This window comes from Varroa jacobsoni, unplaced genomic scaffold, assembly GCF_002532875.2.
Source record: "Varroa jacobsoni isolate VJ856 unplaced genomic scaffold, vjacob_1.0 scaffold_232, whole genome shotgun sequence".
Classification (NCBI taxonomy): Eukaryota; Metazoa; Arthropoda; class Arachnida; order Mesostigmata; family Varroidae; genus Varroa; species Varroa jacobsoni.
The window spans coordinates 149,529-170,939 of record NW_019213134.1 but is presented as its reverse complement, the minus strand read 5'-3'; the positions used below and the strand labels follow the sequence as shown (position 1 = coordinate 170,939).

The following is a 21,411-nucleotide window of genomic DNA, read 5'->3' as shown; positions in this document are numbered from 1 at the left end:
AGTAACTCAAGAGTACCAAATTCTCTATTCGGCAGAGCAGAACAAAGGGTTCGGCACTTATTGTTGTTTTTCTTAACTAAATAACAAGTGTTTATACAGTATATATTTAGAGTAGCTAGTGACTGAGGTGGCTACCCAATCAGTAATTCAGTAGCATTTAGATCTGTCGTTGATTGGTTTTAATAGCGGAATCAACGTTATATGTAGGTGTTTCAAGGGTAACGCTAATATGAAAGCTATAATAATAGATGCTCTACGAGGACGACAACAGTTTCATTTTCAAAAACATCTATAAACCCATACATGGTATACCGAAACTGAAATAGATTAGATACACAGATACTCATACTAAATACATTGATAAAACAATCTGCTTAGCGCTACTTGTTATATAGTATATACTACTTTCTCATGCAAAACACCTGTAACGAAAAGGTTTAATCGGAAAAAAAAACGAGTTTCAATCTCACTCTCGCTACCTTTACTCAGCCGGCCATGAATAATCTGTGATAATAACAAATGACGTCAACGATAAGCCATAAGCTCGTATTATGAAGCGTGCCGGCCTGTCTTCGTCTCTATTTGATATAAACGCTCTGGGCGAAGCACTCTCAATGATTCCATTACGCTCATTTTTTTTTTAGCTATAATTAAAGTAGGTTTTATTCGACTTAATGCTGCTCTACTATCAGGACTGCAGAGCATCACTGCGTATTATGATCCTCTGTAATATTTTGGACTCTCTGATAGAGTCATAAACGATCTGTTTACCGTCTTTCATTATAATTGTGCCAAAAAAGTAAGACTCTGCTAATTATAGGGTAAACAAATTTGTACAGATTCACCTTGAATTAAGGGACCACTAGGTAGGCTTGAAGTAAAAAAAAAGTTGATGGACTTTAAACAGATGACAGTTATTCAAATTGAGCCGCGACTGACCGCCTAGTATCGTTCCTGTTTCGTAGACAGCAGTTTTCTTGTTAAGCTTGCCAAGTTGTTAAATAGGCTGATTTTAACATGTGCCACCCCTGTTCCTTGCGACTTCTTATATTGGTAAAGGGTGACCAGAGGAACGAGATGTTCTCGACGGATATGGCCCCTCGGTTCAGTGTGCTTTAAGGCAGACACAGCGGTAGGCGGGCCTGTATTCACAGTCATACAAGAGATGGATGAAAACGGGAATGCTCTTTCAAAGAGGGCTGCGGTGGCAGTTACATGACCCGGAATGCATTTCCAAGTAAGATCGGGAACCTGTTTGATGAAACCTTTACTTCGCAAGCCGGTTTTATTAAATGCGGCATTTTTCTTCTTGATTCCTGCCTTCTGACGACACATGGCGTCACAACCAACAACAGGAACAGCGCGTCTCCGTGTAAACTCTCAAATTCTATAATACTTTAGAATGTCAACGAAACGCCCTTTTTCGCTACGGTCCAGCGGTAAGAAGCAACAGCTTGGCATTGATCCGTCGTGACACAAGATCACAGTCGCGGCAAGTGAGAGACGACGACGACGTCCGGATTAGTGTGAAAGGATCTTGCGCAGAAATTTTCTAAGTTTTTGAACAAATGCTCTAAAAACACGATGGTCTGATAGCCTGTGTAGATGTGGCCTATCATAAATGCCTGCTGAACAGGAACTTGGTAAAGGCACTTCCGTAAAAGCAGTTTCTATAGCTCTTGAAGAGACTGTGGTTGCAAAAGACAGTTTTATGGTTATTGGACTGTACAAGACGTAAGTAGCCGCTAGTTCCTGCTGATTGGGTTCACTGACCATACCACTGTTAACAAAAACGCGTCACAGGAGAAGATGCGCACAAGATGGACTATTCACCAGGTGAATTAGTGGGTTTTTTGTCCCGCGCTGCTTACGATTTCAGAAAGTTGGCTAAAAGTCGTTTAAAGGTGCGGATCAGGCGATAACGATGAAAATGTGTCATCGGCTGCAGGCTTTTAGGGCCGTTCTTAAAAAATGCAACGGGCAGCGGGCTACTACTATAACGGTGGCAGGGTGAATCATTCTGCAAACTCCATACACTGCGATAGCTTCCATATTTTACAGTGAAAGCGGAGGAGCAGCTTCTTCGTGGGTGGAGAGAAACGAGATTTCAATGACACTGGCTACTAGCAGAAAATCTTTACACTCATCAACTTTAATAGCAACCATAGCGAGCTTTTTTCATAATCTGCTTTGCGAAAGACAAAGCCGATTTCGTAATGGTAAAGCAATTGAACGTCGGCCCGCGGAAAGACGGGTAGTTTGCATGGAATTTGGCAGTGACAATGCTCTGATCATCGTTGGAGATCTCAAATGGCCGTTTCATCAGTCTTACTGTTAAATGAAGAGAAAGGGGTGGCCTAGAAAAGCACTAATAATTTAAAGAAAAAAAACATATATCAAGCTGTGAAATATGTTGAACTTACAGCCAAAAAAATACAGTTCAGCCATGAATTTGAGTATAGATAGTAAAGTTTCTACCTATTTTTCCAAATTCGACTTTACGAGCGTGGCATCACAGGTTTACCGGTCTGCTTTGCTTTATTATATAACACCTTTCCCAATCGAGTACAAATACTTATGTTCGATATCCAAAACGGATGTATATGTCCCTGCATACGACTATACCAATGTGATCTTTCATCTTAATTTAGCGTAAACGTTGACAGGATCATATAACCTTTAATAAGTACTATATAAAAAAAGTAAATCTGGGTAATTTTGAGGCCATTTAATCGGATATAAATAAAATATTTAGAAGCCGTTTTCGTTAAAATAAAAGGTGCTGATTATCTTATTTCTTCACGCCCGAAGCTACACAATTATGATTTGCCTATGTTTACCCGACTGATTTGTTTTGAGGCTCGTTTTAACAATAAGAAATTGTAATTTAGAAAGGTTTTTACTACTTTCAACCATATTTTCTCAATTCTCAGGAAAGTTTACAGACTACCGTTCTAATAGATGACACCCACGTTTTAGATTTATTGGCCTACTTACGTTGTTATATAGTATAAAAACTCAAATATTTCTGCAATAACTGGATTAGCAATAAGCAAAATAGGTCTGTCTGACAGAATAAAATCGAGGAAGCTAGAGGTGTGGAACAGAGTGTTTTGGCCAAAGTATAACCACCTTTTCGACAAGCGCTCAAAACAATTTTTTTAATTATTATCTTTATTGTCACAACAGAAGGGTTCCTTTGTTTTTTCTTTTTAATACAAGACTTTTTAGATACTTTTCTATAAAGTATACGTGGTTCGTCAATAATCATCAATCGAGTGTGTCTTTCTTATTTAGGAATAGGCCGTATACCAACGTTTACAACGATGGTTGGGTTCATGATCCACCCAAACTTATCTTTCGTCATGCAGGTAAATCTGACCGATTTCGATTAATATGCCAAACATTTTCTCGATTTCCTCTAATAGAAAATAGTGGCTTATGGCCCACAAAAGTTGTCATAAGGGTCGTAGAGGGCGTTGCAGCTCGTCTAAATCGGGCCTGATCATGAAACTTAGTCTCCGATCCTAAAGGGAAGGCACAAGGGTTTTAAACTATATGTTGATTAGAACCAGGAACCTATTCTCGCCGCCTAAAATCTATTTTCAGGCGCAAGTTATAAAAAAACAATTAAATGAATGTTGCGTGATAATTGAACACCAACTATGGAACCACGTTCAAAGAAAGAAGGAGCGTTAAGCTATACTTGGATGAAGCCAAGGCATATTTACAACAGCATTATTCTCCTTGAGACTAAATATACTATTCATTTTTTTCTAAACACGTCCATGGCATACAATTCAGAAGCTCTCTATGATATGTATATGTATGTATGTATGTACAAGCTGTCGCAAAAACGTATATACACGCTGACTCATTATAACTTTAGTTTTTTTTTTTATTTACGTATCACTTATAACAGGAATAAGAGGAATTTATTAGGATATTTAAAAATTGCCATTTTGTTTCAATACATTGCTGCGAACATTGAGCTATTTACTCAGAAACATCAATAAATGATCACAACATCGGTTTTCTGAGCCGTACTTTATCTCTAAATAGTGCCCTCATGACAAAAATCAATTGGCGTCAGATTTGAAGAAGTATTCTGTGGCACCTCTTCATTTAATCCATCTATTTAAAAGATTCCCATCACGATATACTGTTACGTCATGCCGATAGCGTGTAGACGCCATGTGCATCAAAGTCCTTCCGAACGCGTAAAATAAAACTGTTTTTTGCAATAACCTTGTAATTTCATTGGCAGCTATCATTGTACTTAGCAAGAAAAATCTAATAACACTTAGTGTATATAAACGTTTTTAGATAACTTGCATGTAAATGAAAACATATACAAGTGCTCCATACATGGTATACTTTGTCGCGTAGCGCTCGGGAAGTTGAACTAGAGTTGATCTAGCTTAATACCGTATTCTCTATAATAGCTGAGAATCTCAACTGGTACGATCAATTTAGATTTAGAACATTTGGCTTTTAAGACATGCCATGCATGATAACATGCCAAAACTATATGCACGTATTTATGTGTCCTACGTAGTTTATCTGTTGTATCTCCCGGTTTCGAGGTTGACGTTCGTACGAACACAAAATTGAATGTAGAAAAAAATTATGTTCGATTTATTGAAAATGCACGTAGACGTGAATAGATCGATATTAGCTTATAGCTCCATTCGACTCATGGTCTGTTTATGTAACTGTGAGCAATACGTGTTGCATTCTACATCATCAACTAGTACACTTTAAAGTTCGTACTAAGTAACTGTTAACCCATAGCCCCCACCTGTAATCCAAACTATAATATATACATCTTTTTATAGCGTTAAGCGTTTCACGTAATGGCCTATTTTTAATCCACTTGTTTTTAGTTTTTAGGCTCCCGATGGCAGGAGGACTAGCGGAAGTATACTTAAACCTATAAAAAAATCCCGACAGGGCTTTTTCATATGGTGGATCGAGTTGCATCCCTGATCCTCTATATCAACAATCTATTTCTTCGATATGCGTGCTCTCGAAACGTAACCGTTTGCAGATGATCGCTTTCATTTTAGGCCTGTTTGGATGTACTCTAACAAACTTAATTCAACATGCGACCTCGTCATCGTTGGCAAAGGAATTACAGGATGCCTGATAGCAAAATGTCTCTCGCATGAAAACTTCAGCGTTCTCCTTTTTAATGGTCTGGGAGCATACCCAATGTGCTCCTTGGAGTATCTCTTTTTTCATCTGCTAATTACGGCGACCCACCGATTTTCAATAGAGCGATACTAAAGTCGAGACATCCTATCGGGAAAACAACAAAATGACCCAAAATTGTGGAACCGATTTTGGATACCCTAGGCACCTAATGCCCAAACGTGATACTGAAATAAATTAGAAAATTATGTTTGCAGAGGAAAATTCAATGACCGACCAATTCAACATGAGAATGCTAGTGTTTTGTGGTGTGGCCATAAGAATAAAATTCACCTCAGCTATCCTAATATATGAGAATAATCTACTACTAAATACACTCGAAGGTTTGAAATCAGAGGTGCAACTGCAGTAATAACAGGTCATAACAAAGGCGATACAAGGAGCCCTTTACAGGCAACAGGAACTGAGGTGTATGAGATGAGGGATAAGAACTTATTTAAGATATCTGTGTAAGTTAACCTAGTTGTAACCGTGGGTGCTGTAAGATCGTTTCAGTGGCTAGTACTTTTTGGCGAGAGTCTAAAAAAATTATATTGAAATTCCATATTACTTCAATAGCTGTCTGTAAAAAACTTAGCCAGAAAAGCCATGATCATTACGAGATCATGATCTGCGGCGGTATGTTCTCCCCGCGGAGCCAAAGGGTTCTCAACACTAGCCTGAAAAAGTATTCTCCAGTTTGCCCTTTTCCGATCTGAACTACCCAAAGCGCCAGATGGTACAAGGCTCTTCAAAGTCACTATTAATCGAACAACTTTCAAAATAAAGAGACCTGCACACCTTATTTTCTTGTTAATTTTACAACAGATTGGATTAAACACTCAGCTAAAAAGCATTTCTATTGTTTGGGCTTCACGTTTACTGTTATGGTGAACTACCGTTATAACATGAACAAGAGCAAAAGCGGAGTAATTGAATGCTATTCCGTCGATGATCCCTTCAAACTAAAGTACTGCCTTATGTTTACTTCAAGGCTCTAACATTTTGAGGGCTGAGATTAAATACCTCTTACGTCGGCCGACCCTCTGAAAGTGCGACAATCGATATAAACACGATAGTAAACTTGCGTAATATGCTTCTCTTCAAAGAGTTGTGCCAAACAATGTACTAGATACCTAACGAGAGCTTCGTGGAGGAAAGCGGAAGTTTAATAATCCTGAGCTGGACGAATGCAAAAACTTATCCGGTGAAAATTCATATGTATTCGGTGCGTGCCAAGCCGGACCATCTCTGAAGCTCGCATACGCCCGCTGCCTGCCGAGTGAAACCTTCATCACATTTATCAATTGCTTTAGTAAATGACGACTTTAATGCCGTTGGAGTCTAGAACTTTAGTCCGACAGATGGCTCTGTATTACCGTGTCCTACTTCAGGCCGCAATGGACACAGCTAGCTGCTGAAAAAAGTAAAACTACCACATATTGTGCAGCCAGTAGTCCGCGATAGAACCGAATTTCGAAATCGCGATAAACCTGGTGCTGATTAAGGGCTAAAGTTTTTAGATAAAATTAATGTTTTTACCCTTTTGAGGAATAGAACCTCTTTAGAATAATGTAAAATATTTAGCACTCATGTTGACGCCTTTTTTAAATCGGTTAATTTCGTTAATGCATAGCAGAGTTTAAAAATATGTAAAACAGTTTTTAACTTTTTTTAATTTTCTGGGGTATGCACGCGGTGGTTTTCTTCCCATTCACTTAGACGATACTTAAATGACCATTAAAAGCAGACTTCAGATTGCCTGAAAAATTGATAGTGGTTTATGTGGTCGGGTTTCGCTCCTTCTTCAAACGCCCAGATACGATTGTGCTATTGCCTGGTAAGTTGAACTGTTCCAAGTGTTTCTTTCTCACAGTGTTTTTTTTTTTTTTTTTTAATATTTATTGATGTGCTAGCCCGTTACTTTGTTTTTATCAGCCTGTCACAGGCGGTCTAACAGCTTATACAGCTTTGTTTTGTGGAGTGTGAGGCATTCTAAATCCGGTATGGAAAAATAGTATAGTAATGGGACTGGAATCCTGAAGGATATGGAAGCCAATCTGAGGCTTTCTGCAAGCTGTATACATAAGGTGATAATTGAAAAACAAAAAGGACGCGTTTACAAGTGTGCATATCAATAGTGAAATTAGAAAAGATTATTAACGATTCACTATTATGGGTTGAGCCAATATGTTCAGATAAGTATAGACTTCAGTGAGCGCTGTAGAAACTGAAACGTATTGTTTTATGATGCAATTGTTGTTAGATAGCTAGACAGAGTTCTTAGGACATGCCTGTAATATTTATCAATCTTGACTGTCGTAATATTAAGCTTTAAGCATAAGTATGTTGGTCATTCAGTGCCAGCTTATAGTCATGGAACAACGGCTATGAACGAACAGAATCTCCTTTGAAGCAACTGTACGTTGAGCAAAAATATTATAACTCCAGTATATTTTGGATCATTTAACTTTTTTAACTTGAAAAAAAATTAAGAAGATTGTAAGACGCCAGCGTAGATACAAGTTACGTCAGACACCCCCCAGGACTGACCTTTCGCAACGCTCCATAAATACAGCCAAGCGCAAATCTTAGCTTATTACTGCGGCTTCGGTTAACGCCGTCGCATCGGTAAACACTGACATACCAAAAGTATAGCGGAGTATCTTAGACTTTTATAAACATTATATGAAAAACAGGTATATTATTAGGGACGTGTAGATGTTACTTATTAGACGTAACAAACAAAACGTAGAGATCGTAATTTTTGTGGACCCTCGTTCTTTACTTCCCTGTTTAGGATATTTTGTAGACAAGTTTTGTTTATGCTGAGATTTGAATCAGCGCTATGCCTGTTAGTTTTCATTACGGTGGCACAACCTTGAAATGCGTTTTACTCTTTCAAACCAAACACGCACGCGAAACAGCAACAACGGAACATGTACAAAAACGTCCCACAGCTATTTATTAAAATAATTTAACCATGATGACTTAGGTTACGCAAAGGCGATGCTGGTCCGTAGATATGGAATTAAAGTGCTGTGAGAACAAAAGGAAATTTTTATCAACTGTCAGTTATATAAACGAGGAAAGATGTGACAGTCTGCGCATAAAGTGTATTTTACAGAATTTGATGCATTATCTAAGTAATCACTAAACATGATCTAAATTTATGGATAAAAGTGCACCGCCTTTAAGAAGAGGATTAGATAAACCATATAACTTCAATTTTGCTTTTACTCGCTGTCAAATCAATTTTAATGCGAAAATATTTGCTTTGTGGGGCAGCATAGAAACGTACATAAATTAAGAGATGGGTTTTCTGAAGGGGTGGCATTATAAACCTCAGAGCACATGGCTAGTAGGGAAAATTCGTGCTTTGTCCAAAATATGCGACAAATCGGAATGAATTACGAAAAAACCCATAATAAATATTATCAACAGTTCAAGTGAGAACTATCAGAGTCAAAGGGCAGATTTCAAACGTCCATGCTTAACGCCATCTGAACTCTCCAGGTACGCTTGTAGACCTTGTGTAAAAAAATCTATAAATCCTTACGAAGCCTGGGCACGCTTGAAAAGCGAACAAACTAGAAATTTTATATTCATATATTTAAAATTGGCCTTAACATTAACACCCACGCAAAAAAAAATTAGATAATCTGTGAAATTTTATTTCTAATGTACGTTATGCCATTATCTATTAAGGTTAGACTAAATACACCAAGAAGCCAACACCTAGATCGTATAATAAGGTTGCGCATTTTTTTTTACGTAACAGAGAATACTACACTTTTTATTCCTGTGACAGTAAATTATGTGTATCCCGTTATTGCTAACGACTTTGTTCTAGCTTTTTTAAATTAAACTTCAAAAAGTGTAAGGATTCGTCTCCAAAAGGCTTTGCGACTGCATTTTGAGCTGTTGGTCCTTGTCGAAAATAAGGTCATGAAAATGACTGCCCAGTAAACGAAAAATCCGAGATTGCACCTAAATCTTCCATTCAAATTGCAGAAAAGCAGCTTTGACGATATTTGCCACGTGTGGCTTCGCATTGACAGGATGGCCTGATCTCGTCTGTCGGATTCTCCCTCCCCAATAGCCTGGTTGAGTCGGCGCAACTGAAGCAAATAAACGCTTCGATCAACTATCTGGTTCGTAAAAGGCGATTCTAACTGAATCAAACTCTTTCAGTCCCATCAAACGCAAAGCATAATCTTTATGGATAAGGATCTGGTTAGACCCTAAACCTTGATTTCTGTCCTGAAACCTCCCATTACGATCTCTGATTAATGCTGACCTACGAACACCACGACCCATCACCGATAACGATTCTCCACAAAAATCAATCATTTTGGCCGTGTGATCCTTGATGCCGTACGAGATACTGGACTGCAACGTTAAGCCATAATTCACTTTTCGATTTAGGCAATTCATTTCAAGTTTCTGTGCAATCTTGAGGGACATGGCATGAGGTGCTTCATGACAATGCTATGTTTGCAGCCCATCTTTTCAGCTAATTCCTGAATGGCTTATCATTCGTCTTTTTTCGAAAGTCTCTACAAATGGTCGTTATCGAACTCAACGGTCAGCCAAAGTGGGAGACATATTCTGAATCTCGGCAAAAGACTATTGAATACAGCGATAGGGACACTACATTACACACCATTGTTTCAAGCTGTGTTAATAACGTTTTGGCCTCGAAGAACTGTATAATAATACAGGAGGTATCGAGAATGTATAGTCTTGCATTTAAAATATGTGTCTCTGAGGGTTTCTCAGGGGCTGATACTGCACTTGCAACATAGTATTGTTGCAACATCCTGATAGTGCAAGAAGAGAGCTTTCAATGGGTGTATCAGCAGTGAGCAACAAGCGCTGCAAGTAGAAAAAGGAAACCCTTAAAAAAGCGCCGCAATTCATAATGCAACCGGAGTATGTTATGATTTTTAACAGCTGCATTTTTCATTAAAGCATTTCCATCCATAAGTATTATTCTCTGTTTGTTATTCGTGTTTGTATGACAAACGAAATTCGAAATTGCGGAAGTTCCGAATCAACTGCGGCATGCAATACATAGAATGGGGCCCTAAAAAAGCTCGATTGACGAGCTGTGGTTCAAAAATTTTGCCAAACGGCAAAAATAGTAGACAGCGAATTTCTCGGCAGAAATGTTAGCATGAACTCGGACTATCATCTGCCTTAAGTGCACCAATGCGAGCTTCAATCTGCCCAATGTTTGTTTCGGCAAGCACAATCGCCTGAGATTGCCCCTCCATCATTGCACTCTTCATTTTGAATTCTTCTGAAAAGTTCCAAATGTACTCGTAGCTTCCTGTAGCTCTAAGAGCGTTTATGTGGACATGGTTGAACGGTCTTTGCCGAGATGTGTGGACGTTTGCTTATTGGGGAATTTTAGAATCGACACCAGTACTCTTTCGAAATTTTGAACCCGTCTTCTACGGAATCATTGAGTTCTATGAGGAACGATTATTGGAAATCTTCCACCAATCGCCGTTCAAGGGCCTACTTATTACATCGCGACGAAGTTTAAATGCCTAGTAAGATGGAACGTTGCTTTCGGACTCTTTAAAAGCGCTTCGATAACCGCTGCTCGTTGAGGGATTTTGAATAAGGTGCCTTTGTACATTTTTTCCGTATAGCTAGGTATTTCTTAAAGCATTTCAGTTTTTCTATTTGCCCGTCAGCAAGTATATTAGGTCGTGCCTGCTACATCGAAGCGCGCTACTCCAGGTATATCGTAAGCATGGCGGCTGTGGTGTTCCATCGTATAAGATGGTCACGATTCAGGGCCTTTGTTAAGGTCTAAATCGCACAGATATCTTCTGGCAAGGCTGATTAATCTCTTTGTGATAGCTTCTATGATGATGCGCACATCGGAGATGTTAGCACCTAGCAATTGCTGCCCTTAATGAAGCGTGCTAGTAATAAGTGTATCTTTGAACACAAGATTTAGCCCATGGAGTGCGTCCTTTTCTTGAGTTAAGTCCATCAGTCGCGTTAAGGCCTCAATGACAGGAACCTGTCCCCATTTAAGGTTAAAATAAAAGTCAACAGTGTGTTGTGGTAACCCAGGGTGACCACAAAGGCTTCTTGTCGCTCCTCTGCGGTTCTTATTTCTGATAATTTTATTTGATTGAGGTTAACCAATTTCTTTGTCTACGGAGAGGAGACTGAGATTAGCAGCGCAGAGAGTCAGTAACTTAACAGCTTGCCCGCGACGAATTAACTTTGAGGTTCCGTGACACTTTTACCACAAACTTTAGGATATGAAAGCATCACCTAGATCACAAAACCGATTAGACAATTATATTTGGTTTTGAAAAGCGCAATTTGTGCGTATGTGCACTTTTTGCCCGACGTAAATAGTCTTTAAAATAATCGAGAAGGAGGTCGAAGTTCATGGTAAAATGATTATCGGAACTACGCTTGCACAACTTCTTGTCTGGATCGTGGTCACCTGGTCTGAACGAAAAGCTATGTCGGTTTGTGTAAGGTCCTATGATGTGATAGCATTTTATGAAATGGTCATTATAGAAAAGAAACACAGATGTGTCGTAAAATAACCTATTGTGTCTAAGGCGACGATGGTGTTAAAAGTGCTGGTTTCAATAGGTGGCTGACTTATATTATTAAAACTTTTTTGTTTATAATGAATGAAAAAGTCTGTGCATATCTCAAAAATGGTATGGCAAATGAGACAATCGCGAAAAAATAAATAGTTTAGTGAATCTTTAATATGTAAGAAATTTGTATGTTTTTGTATATATGTGTATAGGATTGCTCCCCTAAAGCGGTCTACGATATTTTTTGCTGTTTTGTCCTAGAACTTTCTGAACTATATATTTCGGTAAATTAAAAGCGGTTTTCGAGGTATTATTTTTTTATTAGTTTGCATGCGAGCTTAGAACATCAACACAAAAGAACACACGGCTGAATTTCCAAGAATTAGTGCTTTTCACAGCGTTATCATGGAAGTGTGATACTACATTTTCGTTGACAATTTGTAAAGTCGATGTGTAAGTTTTTCTACGAAACAATTTCATGCAGCATGTAATTTGCTTAACTGCAATTTTATTTAATGAAATTTCAATTAAAGCCATATGAAACTTTTCTGTAGGGCACGGTAAAGGTGGTCTTCGGTGGAAATCTGGCGGGGCAAATAGTGCAATGTACCACCTTCAGTCTGCCTGTGAATTCAGAATCCATTCACATAAATTGAAGCGCATAAAAATTGGGTCTGTTATCGTTTTGTTTCTAGGTTTAACCTTTCAATAAAGTGGGTCAAAAAATTCCAAGTAATTACGATTTGATGGCTTCTTAGTTAACATAAGTTCCTTCTCCTTTAATTTGCTTCTCGCCTTTTAAGCACCGTACTCGACATGCTTAATGAGAACCTTCTCAATAGAAGTGTCAGAAGTGAAGATTTTTTACGAAATGAACTATGTTGCACATGAACATAAATCTCTAGGATTTTTGACCACGTCTTTTATTTTTTCGTTGAAATTTCGGCAATGTCAAATATAATCACGGTGCCTAACACTGCGAGACGCACAGCGTAGAGCAGTGTGGAGTTGTTACTCTTCTAGCTAGTTTAGTCTCAAGCTTCTTAATCACCAACGCTCAGGTTAGTGTTAATGCCGAAAAAACTTGTACAGCCAACTTTAAGTCCCGCTGAACTATTATCACCGCCTCGATGAGCTAGTTTGCGGGTCGTGCCCTTTGTGGCGATTCACATTAGGTTTAAGCGCAATCTCATGCGAAAGTGCAGCCTCCAAGGCTATGCGCTGCTTCCTGATGGGGACGCACTTGCCAGTCGTGAGACAATACACAAGGCCCTAGGCCTTCAAAAACCCACTGTTGAAGTCAACCTTTGCACGGAGATATCGCACTGGCACTCGATTATTTCATGAATGCGCTTACGTTTAAAGGGAGCTTGCATATCCGCCTTCACCAAAGCCAAATGGGCATATAAATGGCTAAAAATGACAACAATGCTTCTATTTGATGGCGTTTTTGCTTCATGAAATACACGGACCTTGAATACGTTTTCGGAACTGTAAACGTTCCGTGTGGCGATGGTGTTTAAAAATCTTAGGAGCTAGAAACTCAGAAAGATGTAAATAGTATTAAAAATAAAATGCAACAAACACTGTACTTACCAATAGAAATACGACTCGTTGACAGGATGTCGAGCTGAAGTATCAATCTCAAAATTTGAAGTTGAAGTAGCTCTGGCAGAAGGGTACTCTGCTGCATTTTCATTACCTCCGCTTGTCTCTTTGCACACTTTGTTCTAACTTCAACTTAAATGATTCCTTTTTAACCCTTTGTTACTACGCTTATGTCCTGTCGGTATTATGTCTGTAAGGGTACTGTCGTTAAACACTGCCTTATATACAAACTAGCATCTAAGTTGCCGTGCTAACAATCACAACTTAACATTTTATCTACTACAGCGATCGCGACGGGCTGTATCTGATTGGGATATTGCACGTGTGCACTGTCCTACAAGACATCCTTCGACGGCCTTCCCAAAATACTTATTAGAATTTTTCTAGCAATTTCGGCACATTGACAAGCTAATGTATCACCTATACGAGTAAAATTAAGTTTGCAAACCAATAAATGACGGTGGTCGACGGAGACTGATGTTAAGTTCAGCGTTAATTGTTTTGAAATTAAAATAGTTAGATTTAACACAATTCGTTTAGTGTCCATTTTGAAAGAAAATTGCTATACGAGTGTAGCTTTGCATCAGCTTGTGCGCTGGTTTCGCAAACGCTGAAGAAAGGAATTGCTTGTAAGGGTGAATCAATGTTGAAAATCGGACGGCGAAACCATACTAGTCAACCTAGCACATGGCAGCAGCATAGATTAAACGCTAAAAGGCATACACAAAAATGCGTGGGCACATGGGCAAACGTTGCTTAACGGAAGGGCTATTGTTTCCTCGCGTAGTAAGCCTACTTATACTTCCGTTTTCTGTTTTCTGGGTGACCTAAAACGAACCATCGCAACGGCCAAGCTTTCCTCTACGCAGGACTGTGTCGCTGCATTTTTCCATACCTAAACATTGGTATTCGACCACACTTAATTGATATGAACATATACGTACATATGCATATAAATAGATAAAATATTCATCTCACGTAAGGTAGGACACAGGAGCAAAATTATATAAACTTAAGAAAATAATAAATTTTCAACCTCGGGTTCACATGTTGGACTAATTAAAAACGTAGTTTAATAGCTGATTTAGATAGAAAGCGGCTACAAATTAAGCACTTTATTGCATTTGTCAAGTATTTTGTCTAATATTTTTATTTCACTATATAACCATACGTATGGTAAGTATGCTCATGATAACCAGTAAAATCCGGATTATCCAAGCAGATGTTTCTGCCTACGACATTATATCAGCTCAAGTCGATAGGCCACAAAAGTACACCTAATTTATCGACACAAAAAAATTATTTTATCATGGTAAAACTGGCTGAATCATCTGCAAATGTGGGGCAACACAAGAGGAGCAACTATTGTCGAGAGTTCCTGCTCTTGACATAGTGCACTTTGGTTTCCCGAGGCCAATGGTTCAAAGTCGTGGATTTCGCTAAGCGGCTTCTGACGGATCTAAGGAAAATTGTATACGCCAGCTTTAAAAGTCCAGGTTGAGAAGAAGATTAAAAAGATTCTAAATCCTATCGAAAAAGCGCACGGTGTTATTTTCAATCGCCTGAAATCTTCGAAACACAAGTTGTCTGGACCAAAGCATGCCTATCGCATATAAGGCAGTTCATTAAAGCTTCTGGACTTTCGAAGTTTTGGCCTTTATTTATTTTCAGCTTTCTGACAACTCAAATTTAAGAAACTAGATCACACCGTATACTGCGTAACTCAAAGATACTTCAATAGGTCAACAACTTTGCGCTGCTAAAGGCCACGATCAAAACGTGGCCTACACATGCGAAGCAAACTAATAAAAATTTAGTTTATTGACAAAATTATCTATTTCTCTTTTTAAAGGACAAGATCGAAGGTATTATCTGTACGATCTGAAGCTGTTGAGGACGGTTGAACCGAACCAGATATTTTTCTTAGGAATGCTTGGTTGGTATAGACGAACGTATTTTATACAGTTTTATCTGGACTTTTATGTACGTTAACAGATAAAATTGTCTGCAGTATCGTGCGGAAATTTGTCCGAAAGTTAGATGTTTGATTGGAATATAGTTATCCGTACTGTTGTGACAGACCCCGTTCAAAAGTTCTTGTCGGATTAATTATTGGCTGCAAAACACAGAACAGCGTAAACGAGGGTAAACTGGCCCGGAGTATGAAACAGAGTGCTGGGTTTCAAACTTCGACTACCACGTGTTCCTGAGTTAAGTAGTAAAATACGCTACCACTGTACCATCCTGGGATTAGTTAGAGTCACAGGTTGTTCTAAAAGAAATTGTGATTATAACAAGTCCGCTAAGCGCTGCCCGATCGGGCAAAATACCGCTTTCTGGATTCCCGTCTGGAGACTCGTGTTGAATTATTAGAGTATACACAGAAGAAACGCCTTTGTGGTGCTCACGTCTGCTGCCAGCTCGAAATCGCTACGCAATAATAAGGAAGACTCGAAAAACGAAGCCAGGTAAAAAATAACGTCTCTATTTACGCTCAGTTCTATGAAAGTGCTCAGTTCTCAGTGAAAAAACGAATACGACATCGTAAATCATAGGGCTGTATGTGCGATTACCTCTTTCCTAAATATCTAACAATATTTTGCCGATTTAGAATTATTCCTTGAGCCTGTTTTGTTCATAAAACAGCTCGAGGCGTTAGTGCAATACGTTGCCCTACTCCTACGACCAAATATAAAAAGAAAATGCCATCACTTGATTCAGATTTTTATACCACTAGAACTGTTACTTACGAATAGTGTAAAGACATATAAATGTTGTTGTTAGACAGTTTGTCTAGGATTTTCGTCATCTATGGCACTGCGTCAGGCGGTTCCGACCATCCAATAAGATATGTATCTGCAGGTTCCGTATTAAATACTCCGGTAGCAGTATCTGTGATTATGCAATAATAATTTGTTTGCCTGCGAAACGTAGGGGCCTGTAGTGATCTAGTTCAAGAAGGCACATATAGAAACCTCATTTCGTGCGGAAAGCCAGTTTTCAGCAGCACCGAGCATAAAGCTTACAATATCTATTTTGTTTGCTTATTATTTTTTTTGGGCTGTTTTATTGAGAAGATTTGTACTAATGTTATATCTTTGTTTTTATTGCACTTTTTTTGCAGTATTCAAAGCTACGAATGTGACAAATACCTTGTTAAAACATTATTAGTTTTAACTATTTACTTAATACTTTTTTAGAAATGTTTTAATAATTTCGTCCTAAAATCCTACCCGGAATGCTTATACGATTAGGCAGCGCCTTACACATACAGGTTGTTTGCATAAAAGCAATCAATCACACAGTATGGTCTGTTACAGTTGGTCACCGACAACAAACGTTAAGAAGTCATCATGGCGTGATAGCTCCAAGTTGTTTTTTGAACATAGATAAATCGAACTCCTTGCAAAAAGGCGATACTATCCAGCTTAGCGCTTCATTCATTGAAATTATAAAAAGCCTTTGCACAGATTTAAAGAGATGTTTTTGGACTGACTTTATGACACAAGTCGGGTTGAAGTAACTCTCGGGGCTTAGCCAAGCTCGAGAGCTTATCTACATCCTCGAGATGATAACTAACTCCGAACACCACTGCTTATGTAGGTAGATAACCTATGACACAGAGACAAATATAACCTCAGGACAGTGAAGGATACGTCACGAACAATCACTGTAACAGAATTGTTATTGTGGCAAAGAGCGTTTGATCAAATAAACAAGTCACCATGTTCAGGAGCCTGTAGTAGCACTTTCTGGTGATCTTTCGCGGCTTTTTTTTATTCTGATTGCATCGAACAAAGAAGATTTGTACAGCTGTTATAAACAAAACTGTTATAATCATTAAAATTTTGCTGAAAAATAAGAACACGATAGAGCTCAGCGTTACGAATGGGTCCTAGGTATAGCACAATACCGTTTCAAACATCGCCGAGTACCTCTACATCCAGGAGCTGGTTTTAAGTGTCGAACATACGCATTTCATTTTCGATTTTCAAAATTGACAGATCGGTTTCGAAAACTACGAGTAAGAGAGATTAAATTCTTAGCTGTTTTTTTCAGTTGTTACCATGATTCCTATTTCCCCAGGTTTGACGTATGCTCTAATGAACACAAACAAATCCCCCTTTAGAAAATTCTACATTCTCGAGTAATACTAAATAGTAATCCTTATCGGTTATTTTTAGCAAGCAGATCGAATCGCAGACGTTTCTAGGACGCGCTTGCCTGTATACCGTATGAAGGAGTCAAACAATGCGACACAGCATAATAAGCAGTGGTTCTCGGTACGTACAAATTCGATTTCAAATCGTTTACCCTCAGCACTCCTTTTACGAAGAACTCCAGATTTTTAACCCCGTTTGCCATATTATCCTGGCGCACTTCTTCATTAAATTTAAGGGCGGATGTACTTACTGTGTTGGCATGAATGACCTCTTTAGATATGCATTGCTGAAGTGTTATAAAAGTGGCTGCAAACCGCGCAGAGGGGCACGCGGTGCAGACTTGGATTACACGTTCAGTCCGTGCTTGCGCATTTCGGTTGACTTGGAGGCTTTGTCAAGCCATATAAATTGAGGGTGTTGTCTGGTAAGGCCGAGAAGATCGGCAGACGAACTAACGGATAGACTGCGCAGAGGGGTACTTAGCTTTACGTAGTGGTTTCAGCAGAGGGAGGGGAAAAGGCGACCGCGTCCTTCGGATCAACCTTGTCCCTTTGCTGTAGAACCTTCCCTTTCTCCCTAGAGCGACCCTTCTTTAACGTGCCAAGAACGCCCCTTACTCATTCTGCACTCTCCATCCTCCTTCGCAAGCCTGCCGCGCCTGGGCCTGCTTCGAAACACCGCAGAAGCAAAGGGTAGTGAAGAGGCAGCTCGAACAGTGGTGCTTGAGGAAAGCTGAGGACTGCCGTCAACGATACTGCTCATTGTGCGTGGATCAGCAAGCGAGCCGCGTGCTTCAGAATCGTCGTAGCTCTATGTAGTGGAAAAATATACAGTGTTCGATACCGACGACCTGTCGGTATTTTGTGAGTGCTTTCTGTGTGTGTCTGGCCAGGATACGACGCCATGTGAATTTAGAACCCGATAGCCTGGCAGCAGTGATGTGTGTATTATTGTGCTGTGTGCAGAACTAACTACTGACGTGTGTAGAATGTGGTAGACTTTAGAAAGTAGACATATTAACGGGAAGATGACTGTAAGCTGAGCCTTGCCGTGACGTGACGGTCGAGCAAATAGAGGTGGCACAAGAACGCCTTGCCATGAGGTGGCGTCGTCTCGACTCTGCCGTCGTGCTGCTGATTCTCACGTTAGAGGTCGCATGGACAGCCAAACGTGCGTAGTTTTACTTACACTGGAATCCAAAGTTGCTATCAAATGTCTATTGGACAAAACAGATTTCCTGTGTATGTTCTGATAAGGGAGACGGTGGGCTACCTGAGGGGGTCGAAATACGCGGATCGAATAAGATACGAAATACTGTGAAGTGCTCCCTTCAAAATAAATTGATCAACATTTTTATTCATAACTAAGGGCTTGAAAATACGATACCACAAGCGACATGGTATAATTTGCACTTATGGGTATTCAATCCTTACGTAAACAATTGTCCACAAAGCTTTGTCGAGAATATCTTATAATCGAATGTATCGAACGTCTGCCTTTTTCGATATGAATGAATGCTACGAGAGCGTTGACACTAATTTCCAATGTCGCTGAGAGGTAGACAAGGTCTCTCCTAAAAACAGAATTTTTGTTGTAGGTTTTGCAATGAATCAATTTGGTGTTGCTATGACTATTTTCCAAATGACAAAGCTTCGCTGCGCAACGAGTTCTTAGTAAACGCACACTCGTTCCACCTCAAAACGGTTATATTTGCTCTTTGATGCTTTTTTCACTCATCTCTTCTCACTTTCTTTTACGATATTCTTTAAGCGCATTATTTGACAAACGACTGGTGACAATAGACAGCTCTGTTTCTAATGAAAACGGCATCCAAGGGTAAAATTTGTCGGGCGCCGGCTACCATCGGGGCCGTGATGGCTACATGAAAGGACCTCTTAATACGCCAGGGACGCCACACCCGTCATCATCCTAACCAGCCGAAACGGAAGCTCAGGCTGACATGACAGATAGACAAACAAAGGGGAAGTAGCTTTGCGGGCAGCCACAACTCCTGTTTTTCCATCTTCTGGTCCTCCTATTTATCTTTAGATGTCTCTTTTCTTTTTTGTGGTAGCTTTTAGCCTACTCACTATTCATCCAGTAGCACGAAACCAGTAAAAGGGTTTGTACGCCATTCGCCTCACTTAACCACGCGCTGCGACATGCCAGAAAATGCACGGGGCATGATTGGACGGGCGTTCGCAGACCAAGCTTCAGACCCTACATCATCGCATGTCAGGCTCTCCTGGGAGTACATCGATATCTGAAAACAAGGGTTTCGCAGGGCAGACAGAAGAGTTCGGCAGGAGACATGCATGAAATAAAGGTTGCCTTTTTCCTCATCGCTGGTTGTCCTGCATGACTATCATATCATTCCAGTGCATCCAAGCGCAAGAGTATTTCACCCAGAGCCTAATTGTTGTTGTTGTTGTAGTTCATGGGTGCACCCGGATACGGACGGGAGTTTATTTGGTACGCATTACTCATAAAGCAAAGTACCACGGAAACAAAAAAAATCCCTCTAAATACAACAAAGGTCATATTGTATGCATATGTATGTATATATATATATATATATATATATATATATATAGATACTTACGTTGACTTCTGGTTGTCTGTTGCCACGTACTCAGGTAGCGAACCCATTGCAACTGTTTCTGTATAGAAACAACCTTTACCATTCTGAGTGTTTTAGATCTATTATAATACAAACAATTAAATACTTACAACCACGGCTAATGTTTGTATGACGGTTGTGCTTATTTATTATATAGAAATAAACAAGCACAACCGTCTTAGACGGCTGTCAGACACACGGTTATCAGTATCTTTCTGAACCGTGCGGTATTCTCGGCATCGGTCTCGAAGAGGGATATCAAACCCATTACTAATAAAAATTGGACATGCAAAAAGTGCTCTTATGCTTTATTTTAAATTTGACTGAAATTTTCGGAGTGGTTTGTAGCCTTATTATTTCATATCAGAAAATATGTACACCAGCGTTTATCCAGTGCCAAAGGTCGATCTGCAGAAAACCGTTCATCAAAACCATTTTGGACAGAAAAACTGGTCGAAAATCAGTATGAACCGCAACAACTTCAAGGGTTTCTCCATCCGCTATTGTTGGAGTATCTAAATTCAACAGGCAATGAGAGGCCACTTTAGTCACCGCAACTTAACGACGTGACTGTATGAGGCGGTTGCGCAATAATATCGATTCTCAACGCGAAGAGGCGCGAGAAATGTTAAAAGTGGAAATTGTTCATCTCATTAATTTAAGGCTATAGTCATCCCTGTTAGGAACGCCGATGCGATATCAAAGTTTCCAAATTTCTACTAGTCAGACAACTATCAATAACAAAAAAACAATACTTTTACTGTCACACAGTGAGGGTAGTAGGGAGTGAGCCCGAAAAAAGGGCTTTGTTGTAGCGCCGCTCAAGTGTGAAGCCACTGACGAGCTGACCGGAAAACAGCGGTGCGTCTTGATGAGATCAACCGAGGCCTGTTCCGTCCTTTGTCAACGCGCAGCAGAAATCACTTTCGGAAACACAGTTTAATACACAGCTAGTACCTTACTATAACTACACAAGGATATTCTCTATCTTGAATGAAAGCTAAACCACGTTGGGTCTAGAGAGATCATTCGTCACAGATGCTAAGATTCTTATGCACATCTGACGACTTTCCAAATTTTTTTTTTCGGTAGCTACACTGTTTGTAAACAAAACACTGCATTTTATTTACACAGTTAGTACATAGTTAGTTTTATGAAACGGGAGTTATATATAGCACTCATCCTTCGAGTGTAAAAGTACCATTGACATGTCGCTTTATAACTATTCATGTTGCTACAA

The 21,411-nt window shown here is 39.4% G+C and overlaps 1 protein-coding gene across 1 annotated transcript in view; it reads left to right on the top strand.

The window, feature by feature from the left end:
• The first annotated feature begins 18,157 nt into the window (after positions 1–18,157).
• The window catches only part of Lrp4 (LDL receptor related protein 4), a 152,757-nt gene continuing 149,503 nt past the window's right edge, over positions 18,158–21,411 (top strand). The window contains exon 1 of the mRNA XM_086973652.1: positions 18,158–18,721. Within this exon, the coding sequence (XP_086829778.1) occupies positions 18,649–18,721 (73 nt within the window). The 5' untranslated portion in view covers positions 18,158–18,648. The remainder of the gene's footprint in view (positions 18,722–21,411) is intronic.